The 11,713-nt window shown below is 41.0% G+C and overlaps 1 protein-coding gene across 1 annotated transcript in view; it reads right to left on the bottom strand.

Annotated features, from left to right (window-relative positions):
- Positions 1-1,648: 1,648 nt before the first annotated feature.
- FIG4 (FIG4 phosphoinositide 5-phosphatase) overlaps positions 1,649-11,713 on the bottom strand; it is a 139,038-nt gene continuing 128,973 nt past the window's right edge. Inside the window, exon 23 of the mRNA XM_054995992.1 lies at positions 1,649-3,772. Coding sequence (XP_054851967.1) covers positions 3,595-3,772 — 178 coding nt within the window. The 3' untranslated portion in view covers positions 1,649-3,594. The remainder of the gene's footprint in view (positions 3,773-11,713) is intronic.

Genomic DNA, 11,713 nt, shown 5'->3' with positions numbered 1-11,713 from the left:
GGCAGAAAACAGATTTCCAGTAACTTGAATTCAACAAGAGCTACTTGAGATTTTCAGAGTAACGACTGTACTTCACCATGAAAATTCATATTTCACCATAAAAATTCAAATTCATACTTTAGGGATGTAGCAATTGCTTAAATAAGTCAAGAAAGCACCTCTACAGAACTGCTGCTTAGTAGCAGCTTCAACATAAAAGTTAATTACTGGGGCAAGAACTGGCCAGTGCTGGTAAAATGATAATTGCCTGATTAAACAATCTACTGCACAGATAGCAGCTGGGAATTCATAATGACATTAGAGATCATTGTGGCCAGAAGTCTTCCTCTTCCCAAATACAGTTAAGTAGAATTGACGATCACTTGGCCAAATGAAGTAAGCTGAGTTATATTCAATTTGCTAGGGCAAAATATGACAATAAATACTCATAAAGCTGGCAAGCCATTATAAGGCCTAAAGGTATTCATTTCAGTTGCTAGCAGTGGTTAATATCACCAATAGCAATTCCTATGATCTTAAATTTTCATGTTAAAACCCTTTCAAGAACTGTACTCATGACCCTGTAGTGGATGAATGTGGCTGTGATAAAACAGGTCCATAAACCCCACTGCTTCCTGTCATTATGCTCTCTGTAGATTCCAGTTTTATTAGCTTGAACTAGTACTGTACTGCATTCTTCTGAGAGTTAAGTAGGACTCTTTTAGGACCAATTGCATCTGACGAAGAGAACTGTGATTCTCGAAAGCTTATGCTACAATAAAATTGGTTAGTCTTAAAGGTGCTACTGGACTCTTTTTGATTTTGCTACTACAGTCTAACACGGCTAACTCCTCTGGATTCATAAATTACATTTCTTTCAATGGGACAATGTTTGTTTCCTAAAAGTGGAGGCATAATTTTTTAGAATAATGGTCCTCATTACATTTTAAAGTAAGAATCTACAATGTATGTACATTACAGTAATTCCTTATATCTACCTGTATGAATAATTTCCTGCTCTCTTGATACAAAAGTGCTTCTGACTGGTTCCCATTTTCAACCAAGTACTAGCAGATGTATAATGAATCCTCATATATGAGCTACAAAAAGTTACAACACATTTTAGTGAGGCCTCTAAACCATCACAATTTATTATTTTTGTTCCCTTCAAATTCTGACTGAGTACTGCCCCTCTCTCCTTGCTATGTAACTGCTCCACTCAGCATGCAATTGATTAAAAAGACCATTAGATCACTCATAAATCATATAAATTAGTCATCAATAAATGCTGTGTTTTAATAAAATCCTACCTTTTAGTGTTTGTCTAAGTAGTCAGTGATGGTAATAGCCACTGATCAGTTTGAATAGGCAGAATCTTTGCGCATGTGTCATTTTGGGAAAAACCAGTGCAAACCAGCTCCTTGGCACAAACTGAACAGATCAAGCTATTTGCTTACATATGATCACCATCTTTGAACATGGCACACTCAACAGTTGAATGTGTTCATGGCAAAATTCGCAACATCCCTAATGTAAACCATTGATTCCCAATGTGCTTACACTACCATAGCCTAAATCAAACACAAAAGATAGCATGCTACCAACATGCCACAGGAAATTTCTCAACACAGAATTAACACAGAATTAAATCTGAAAAACCTTTCGCCAAATATATTTATTTAAAAACAACATCAGTTTCCTTTTTACAAGCATTTTCTATCAATTTATTATTTTTTCTTGGACTGGCAAATCTATTAAATTATCTACATTTATGCATTTAATGTAAAAAAAAGGCAGTAAGGTCAGCTGCTAGAATCAAACTACATATGACAATTCACATTTTAAAGTTTCAGATAGCATTTACAACAAATACAGGGCAATTAGAGTATTACAGTACAGTAAGTGTTTCTTTTTCCATCCATTAATAGATAATCACTCCCATACAAATGGAATTTGAGTCTTAAGTCTACTGAAACTAGATGTGGCTGTACAAAGAAATTGTGACCTTAGATAGGAATGAATTGGAACATGTGTGTTTCTTAAAAGTACTCTGTTCTTTCTTGCACTCTACAAAGAGCAAATGTTTGCTGAGCAACAAGAGCTTTTTACACCCAAAATAATGTTACATGCTTTAAAAAAATGAACTGTTTATTTAAAATGGAATGGGAGTAAGATTTGCAGTCTTTAGAATAAACTAAGTAGATTTTATGGAGGTTTGAAGAATCATAAATGCTATCCTATCTGGAATGTGGAATGTGTGTAAAGCAAGTACTGCACATGGCCAGATCTTGCAGTGCCAGATGTTTGCTGCTGGGCAGCTTCTGTTTGCCTAGATTAGAAGCTGCTGGCCCTGAGCACAAGGCTCCAGACCTGACTGACTGATCAGTGTGCACATGACTACTGTCTTGGAATTCACTTGACACTGGACAGGAAGCTACTTACTACAGTGCAGATAGCAGAAGTGGGATTGGCACTCCAGCTCTCCCAACTTCTTTTTTTTGCCCTGGCTGTCCTATGTGCCAAGATGACTTATGTGATTATCTTGTAAGGACAAGAGGATTCTCACAGCAATAAAAGTCTATATTTAGTAAAAGAGAATTTCCTCAAAAAGGCTGAGCTTTCACAGATTGAAATTAGACCAATTTGACCAATTGAGATGACACCTGAATGTCAAAACAAGGCATGTTTGTCAGAGGCAACACATCCATTGTGTACCAATGAATAGGGTAGCTACAGAATAAAACTGATTTCTTCTCCAACCAGGCAGTATATATTGCTGAATCCCACTATTACTGATCCCATAACTGCACTCTTTATGTGTAACTTACAATTCTTGGTAATAAAGTATTACCATCCCAGAATTACAGCCCTAAGTATATAAATGCAGCATTCCACATTTATGGTATGTTCTCTTTATTAACTAACAGCAAACTACATCTCTATTTTATCAAATAAAAATTTAATGATATTCAATTCTTATAGGGACATTCTAGAAATGACTTTAGAACACACCATAATGTTTCTGTAGATGCTATTGGGATTCTGCCCACAGAAGAGCAACAGGCAACAAAACCCAACTACAGTATCGAATTCTCAGAAAATTTGTTGGCATTTCTTCATTTTCGGCTATTTTTTTTTAAATCACAATATAAAAAATTAACTTCAGATCTTGCTCAACAACCATTTTCAACAGATGCATCTAATATTTGACATTTTCTTTCAAAACACATTAACTGAACTATACATGATTTGTGGGGCACACAATAAATATTTTGACAAGCTCAAGGAGGCAAAAAGCATTCCCAAAAGTTTCCATTGGCTCTATTGCACTGGGAACATTTCTTCTTATCTCAATATGCTGAGAAAAGCAATACACATAATTAAACAGCACAATTTATAGGAACAATTTACAAACCCTGTCAATGTCTACTTTTTAAATTCCAAAGGTAGGTTTTTTTGTTTAGCTTCCACAAATCTTAACAAACGAAAATTCCTTTTGAGTATTGCAGCTATTTAGATAATGCCATCAAACATGACCAAAAAACTATGCCTAAGAGACACACATGGTGACCTCTTTCAGGACACTTCTGGAACAAAGTTGAACATAGACGGTTTTTACATATATCTGTTTCTAATGTATTCTCGGTACATGAGGATGTCTTCTTTTCCCAGGGGCTGCATGATGCCCTTGCCCGCCTGGATGTGGGCATGAAAGATTTCAACAGATTTTCTGTCAACTTTAGGAGGCTGGACTTCATAAATGTTGTCTTGGGAGAAGGCTGAGATGTGTGTTCTGTGAAAAGTTAAAAAAACCCAGCATTATATTAAATTCATGACAACTAACACAGAAGGGGAGGTGAAACAAAAATAATTCCTTCCAGCAGACCTCATTAGTGCAGACTCAAAGAATTTCCTTTGCTAACTTTATCCAAAATAATCTCAAAACAGCTAGCATCACCAAAGCTGTGTTTTGGTGCACCACCTCTGCTGGACTCCTCTAAACCGTGATTCTCCCAATGATTTTAACTCACTTCCCCTCAAGCACAGGCTACTAAACTGTGGTATTCTAAGCTTCAGCGAACATAGAAGTGGGATATTGGGTGATTAGTGGGATGTTGGGTTCAGTTTATACTATGGCTGCGCGTGCACCAAGGCATTTCTGGCTCCCTATTACAGCCCCCTATATGATCAGAAAAACACTTTGTAAGATGTCTATCAGAGAAGCATCCACTGTAGTGTGAAGGACCATAAAGTGTAGCGGAGGAAAGCTAGAAGCTTTTTAGGCTGTGTTAATCAGGATTCATTTTGAGAATTAATATAACAATGTATATACACTAGAGGGTTTCTGCAGATGGAATGGATTTCCATCAGTAAAGTGCAACTTTCGTCACCTTCCCACTGCAGGCCAAATGCCCCCAGAAATGCTATTCCGGGGGGCTAGGAACATTGTGGGGGGAGAGATAAGAACTCTGCAGTAGCAGGAGGAATCCGTACAACCCCCCTCCCCCTTCTGTCCATGGAAATTTTTCAGTGGATCCAAGTCAATGACTATTTTTATTTTTCACCCTATTCACTTAGAATCATAGAGTTGGAAGGCACCTCCAGAGTCATCTAGTCCAATCCCCTGGACAAAGCAGGAAATTCACAACTACCTCCCCCCCACACACAGGGGCAGCGCCAGGGTTTCTGGCGCCCACGGCTGCCCCTATTTGTGCGTGCACATAGTGTGTGCGCATGCCCCAGACTGTGTGAAGATGTCACAGCGTGATGATGTTATCACGCAACAAGCCAGCCCCATTGGCTGGCGGGTGGCTGGGACGGCACACTGAGGCTGCCCGTGCTCCCAGTTGGGTGCGGCGGATGGCTGGGGAGATTCCGCATGCCTGGACGCCTGCCGTGCCTGGCCCGCGGCTGCTGCACCCGGCCGGGGGCGTGTGTTTATGATGGCGGCGGCGTGTTTGTGGTGGTTGGCTGGCTTGTGGTGGCACCGCGGGGTTGGCTGGCTGCAGCAGCTGTGGGCCAGGCACGCCAGGTCCGTGGCATGCGCCTCCACCCCGGCACACCCTCCAGCGCCTTCACCGCCTCAGCACCCACAGCACCCGCCTCAATGGTGGCGCCGGCCCTGCCCACAAACTCCCAATGACCCCTGCTCCATGCCCAGAAGATGACAAAACACCATCAGGATCCCTAGCCAAATTGGCCTGGGGAAAACTGCTACCTGACTCCAAGGTAGCGATCGGCCTTACCCTGGGCATGTAAGAAGGGGCCACGAGAACTAAGCTGATTGTAACCCTTCCTGCCTTCCCTCTCATGATCTGCTTAGGTTCACAGAATACGCATTGCTGTCAGATGGCCATCTAGCCTCTGCTTAAAAACCTCCAAGGAAGGAGAGCCCACCACTTCCCGAGGAAGCCTGTTCCACTGAGGGACTGCTCTAACTTTCAGGAAGGTCTTCCTGACGTTTAGCTGAAAACTATTTTAATTTCAACCCGTGGTTCTGGTCTGACCTTCTGGGGCAATGGAAAACAACTCCGCGCTCTCCTCTATATGACAGCCCTTCAAGTACTTGAAGATGGTTATCATATCACCTCTTAGTTGTCTCCTTAGTGGAGGTTATAAGATTCTTAGATGGAACACAGTGAGAGTTTCTTGCTGGAGCTTTGAACAGTACCATTAAAATGAGGTCTCTATGTCAATCTGGTTTCCAAGGAACTTCAGCAACAAATACTCACAAAACTAAGTTAAATATAAGATCAACATCTATGAGTGGATATGGAGTTATAGATGAGGAAACTAAGGTAGTTTTCTACATACCCCTTTCCAATATCAGAAACAGTACTTGTACCTTCAAGAAACAAATGTTCTCTTAGTGGCTGTTGCTAGGCAACCACATGAGTATTGCCAGCCTTCAAGCCTTGGTTTCTTTCAGTAAAAAGCAAGAAGAAGGGACCACGCATGCCAGCAACCACCAAGCACCTTGCTACCATGTGACTTGCATCACTCACCTAGGCCTGGCTGCTCGCTACTGTTCAACAGCAAGCCCCCTCCCCTGAAAGCCAGTGTGGTGTTGTGGTTATAAATCTTCAGACTAGGATCTGGGAGACCCATTTTGCCATGAAAGCTTGCTGAGTGACCTTGGGCCAGTCACACACACTTAACCTAGCCTACCTCAAGGAGTTATTGTGAGGATATAATGGAGGAAAGAAAAATGATGTAAACTGTTTGGGTCCACATTGTGGAGAAAAGTGAGGTATAAATGAAATAAATAATAAATATGGCTGAAAATAAATATAGCTGAAAGTGGGAGGCAGATAAAAAGTAGGCTGCCTGATGGGTGGGAAGGAGAGAAGGAAGTAGGGAAAGGTGAAGATATGCGGGTTGCCAGAAGAAGGGAAGGAGGAAATAATGTGGGTGGGATTACACGGGAAAGCGAGGTACCCTCCTATAAGGCCTTGTGGATCCACCACTGTGCAACTGGTCCAGTTTGGTGGATAGCACTGCACAACTGAGATACAGTTTTCCCAGGAAGAGGCTGCTAAGGGAAGGAAGAAGGGAATCTGAACAGGTTGGCTGGTGCATGGGAAGGAGTGAAGGAAGTGGAAAAGGGGAAAGTCTATGGGGGCTTTAAGGGAAGAGGAAATAGTAGGGGAAGGGGAATGAGATGCCCCCAACAAGTTCTCACTTGTACAACTGTAAATTCAAAGTTATAAAATGTTTTATATGCAAAAAAACCTGATTGCGTACAAGTCTTCTTACAGTGCATTTGTTGGTCTTATTCTAATCCAGACAGTGGTTCTCTCATTAGCAATACTAAAGTGGGGGGCGTGGCATCAACGTCTGAGAAGATGGATGCCTGAGAGCTGAGCTCCGTCCCACCCTGCTCCAAATTCCTCTAAAATCCACATCTTATCTTAATTTAAATCACCCTGACATGGGGAAGCACAATGAGAAGACTAAAAAGCAAAACAGCACAGCTGCAAAGTGTTCGCAGGACCTTTTCCCTCCAACCCCGGCTGAGCAAGCAATGCAGCTGATGGGAAACGAGGTATGAGCTTTAATGAATACCCCTCCTGACTCTGATCTAGCAACTTTGTTTGCAAGCATGGAACTTACTATCTTAAATAAAATGACAGATCTTATAAAGCCACTCTTTGATCAGATAGCTGACCTTCAAGTAAAAATGAATAATGTTATTCAAAAGACTGATAATGCACTAGGTATTTATAACTCTTTGCAATCTGAAATATGCACTATGCAACAAGAGAAAGAAGAGATGCATGAAAGAATTATAAGCCTGGAATTAATAGTGCGCCAGGAGAATCGTAAATTTAGGGGAGTGAATGAGGAATTTACATCAAAACTAAATCTATCTTCGTTTCTAGCTAAATGGCTAGCCAGTTTTTTGCAGCCAAACAAAAGCACTCCAGTAATTTCCAAAGCTTACTGGGTGGGACCCCTAAAAGCAAACAGGAAAACTCCAAGGGATATTACAGCTACGTTCCCAGATTGGGAAACAAAAAAAAGCATTCTGGAGATTGCAAGAGAACAAAAAATGCTTAAGTGTAATGAAGCCCAAATCCAGATTTTTACAGATCTTCCCAAGGAGATATTAAACGAGAGAAGAGATCTCAAACTGACTACCGATGTATTATGTGCAGCAAAAATAAAATATAAATGGATCAAATATTCCACACTTTGTGTCCAATTTAAATACAAACGTCTTTATGCATCAGACCATGAATCAGGATAAGCTTTACTGCAGAAACTGGACATTACATCAACTGACCTATCAAAATCTGCACAAAAAAGAAAACTCATTCAGCCACCTACTCCTCATAAAGGAAGCAAAATTCCAGTTAGAAACAACTGAGCAACAAAATGGAAAGCATTTCAGAGTCAAGAAACACTGATTTTTTTTTCTTAAAAGCTGTATAAGTGGGGAAGGGGGAATAATCAAAACTTAGAAATCATAGTTTAAAATGTAACAAGCTGTTCGTGCTACCCAGCAGTATTGAGGTTTGGGGGGGGGAGCCAGTTTTCTCTTGCTCCCAACAATGACAGCCCCTTGACGTTGTACTTTTGTTCAACACACCAAAAGGAGGATACTTCCCAAAGGGTCTCTCAGAGGCTGTACATATATCATATTTTTAGGTTAAGCATTTGGTATGTAAATCGCTTGCAATTTGTTGTTAATTTGAATTCAATAGTTTTTGTGAGGTGAAAAGGGGGGAGGGGAGGTATAAACATATCATTATTAATATTATATAGCCTTTTAGATGGGTGGTGGGTAGGGGGTAAAGTTTTCACTGTTATTTTATATATTTCTTTTTTTAGGGTTTTTGTAAGAATGTAGAAATTCCTTTTTCATAGGACTACTAATTTAAGAGAGATAGTCACAAATTTATAAGACCTACTAAATGTTGCACTGTTGCTAATTGTATTACTTGGTTATTTAATCTGGCTTCTTGTATTTTTTGAAAAACTAAGCAATCTTTATACTGTCTGCTAGTATAACTAATCTATCAAGTTTAACAGGAACTGATCTCTAATATTGTACTATCACAAAATTAATAATCTGTTATTTTAACTACATTCACGGTTTAAATATGTTATGTTTGTTTATGAAAAATTAATTTTAAAAAAGCAATACTAAACTGATTCTGCCCCAACACTACTATCACATGGTAATTGAGAAAAATCAATACATAAATGAAAAAAAATTACTAAACTCTCTTTAAAGTTACTTTAAAACTTCCATTATCATCCAAAGCCTCCCCAAGATTTTCTACGACAGCATTAACAACTTCTGCTATTGAATCCTAGGTGACCTTTTATGAAAATCCAGCTGCTACATCTTACTGACCACAACTCTGTAAGAGGACAGCCTCTCTGCAACTGAGAACTAAACTACAAGTGACGGAGGGGCAATCCCATGACCACCAATGCCAATTTAAAAGCAGTTATAGTTCTTTAAAAATGTCCTCAGGGCCTCAATCTGGCATGTGGCACAGTGGCCCCAGGAGCTCTTGTCTGCCCTTGCTATGGCTTTTCAGGTGCCAAAACAGCCTCTCCCATTACTGTTTCAGCACTTGAAGAGGCGGGGGGAGGGCTCCTGGAGCTGTCACATGTGTGATTCACATCAGGGCCTAGTGGCAATTTTTAAAGAACTACAATTGCTTAAAAACGGCATCAACACCCACAGGACGTACTCATGGCCACTCTGACTCGTAGTTTGCTCCTGAGGGCAAAACAAGAAAAAAGCTGAAGTACACGGCCACCACTTCACAAAATGCAATGAAAGAGTGGTTCATATTGGTGCTCTTCAGATGTTACGGAAAGCACGGGAGACACTTAGCCATGCTGCTGCTGTATCATTTAAAGACTAGGCCCCACATGCAATTGTTGCCATCTAGGACAATAGGGGATAATTACGCTGGAAGGGCCAATGCAGTTGTCCCCATCATATGCTCTTTAAACAACACAGAAGTGGCACAGCTAACAGCACCCACGTCACTGCTGAGTGGTACAAAGGCCATCATTGTGTGTGCTGACTCAGCACAATAAGGCCCAAGGTGGATACTGCTCTCCACTAATGCAGAAACTTTCCCAAACAGTGTGGTTTTCTTTCACACAAATGAAAAGCTTTTGTTTATGGCTTGTTTATTTTTTATGCCATTTATTTTCTTCAATTGTCTTTTGATGACAAAAGAAAGTGATATTGTTTCAATTGCACATATAAAATGTTTTATTACAGAATAGTGTTGAGAATGTAATGGGCAAGTATCCTAGCAACAATGCACTATATACAAACAGAAAACAGTTGCCTTTTGACAAGGAAAACTACAGCATACGTACTGTTCAGATCTCTCATTACCTGAACTTTGTAGTTTAATTACCAAAGGATGATGCAAAGCTCTAATCTGTCACACTGCCTCAAACATTGCATAGAATATTACACTAAGCTTATAAAACTATTTTTTCAGGGGACTTCCGGTTTGGGATTCATGGAGGTCTAACGCAGCTCCATTTGCGGAGCTGACCGGACTGCCGTTTTAACCGGCCGGAGGGGTGAAAATAACCCGCGGCCGACTGCTCTCAGGCGGGGAGCAGGCAAAGAACGCTCAAGACCCTAGGGTGAGCTAGATCTCGGATGAGGGGGGGCTCTACTCAAGGAGTCTCCCCCCCAATCCTTGAGGTCCCACCTTGCGACGGGTCGGCTATAATCTCTGCGGCAGTTCTGGGGCCAATTCGGCTGGCATAAGACCTACATACCCAAGCTTCGATCGGGGAGGGAAGTCGAGAGGAGAATTTAAGATCGAAACAGCGATTACAACCCGAGAAAGTTGAAGAGAAGGTAAAGATCGCTATCTCTTGAAACGGGACAGATTGATAAAAACAGAGAGGAAAGAAAGTAGATTTTTAAACTGCAACAGACTAGTGAAAAGGAGGTGAAGACTCGGCAGGAGTTGTATTTTAAAAGAGACTAAATTTAAAGAAGTTATTGCAAAAATCGGACTATTGTTTTGAATACCTGTGGTTTTGGAGCTGTGGGAAAAAGACACCATCGCGAGACCTGCTGTGGGAAGACGGGAGACAGGAAGTGCGTAACAACAATAGAGTGGCTGGAGGGAAGCGGCCCTTGCCGACGGACAGGAAGTAGGGAATCGCCATTTTTGAAAAGGGAAGGGTCGCGGCTTCAGCGGAAGAGGAAGTAGGCCATCTTGGATTACAATAACATAGAGAAACCATAGAGAAAAGACGCCCGACATTTTGGATACAAAAAATTAATTTTGGCAAAGATTGGGACATTTGAAAAAAAGGAAAACGTTTAAACATACGCCACGGAGCTAAGGAAGAGAGCAGATTCATGGGAGCGAGCTAAAGCAAGCCCCACGATGTCGAAAAAAGAGTGGCAATCGGCAATAGAAAATTTGGACAAAAAGCTTATAGACATGATGAAAGAACTTAAGGACACGAAATTGGAGCTTATTAAAGAGGTCAAAGAAGTTACACAGACAGTAAAGTCGGAGCTGTCAGAAGTGAAAAAAGGCGTGGAAACGATTAGTAGTGAATTACAAGGAACACAGCAGAGAGTTAAAACAGTAGAAGACGCGATGGAGAATTTAATAGAAACGCAACAAACAGAGATGAGACTGGTGAAGGGGAGGATGTCAGTTGCAGAAACTAAACACATGGAGAAGCAGCTTCGTTTTCGTGGTCTGCCAGAAGTGGAAGGGAAGTCAGCGCAAGAACAGATGACTGAGGTGTTGGCTGATTACCTGGGGAAGGAGGAGGAGGAAATTGTGGCTATCCTAGATGTGGCGTACCGTGTGAACTCGAGAATTGCAACCCAGAGGAAACTACCAAGGGATGTGATTGTGCAGTTTACAACTAGAAACATGAAAGAGAGGATTGTGACAAAACAATTTCAAGATCCATTGGAGATTGATGGCAAGACGATTATCATAATGAAGGAACTGCCCAGATCAGTGTTACTGGACAGGAAAAAATATAGAGTGCTAATTCAAACTTTGAAGGACATGAATATCAGATACAGATGGGAGTTACCGGAAGGAGTGTCCTTTGAGTTTGGAGGGGCAAAAAAACGCATCAGATCTGAGCGGGAGATGGAGAGATTTATCAAGGACAATGAAAAAGACTTACCAACAAAACCATGAATATGGAGTGTAATGTATTATCTTGGAATGTAAATGGACTAAACTCACCGAATAAG

Source organism: Eublepharis macularius, chromosome 1 (assembly GCF_028583425.1).
Source record: "Eublepharis macularius isolate TG4126 chromosome 1, MPM_Emac_v1.0, whole genome shotgun sequence".
NCBI classification, from domain to species: domain Eukaryota; kingdom Metazoa; phylum Chordata; class Lepidosauria; order Squamata; family Eublepharidae; genus Eublepharis; species Eublepharis macularius.
Note: the sequence above shows the minus strand (reverse complement) of the source record. Positions and strands in the feature narration are given on the sequence as shown.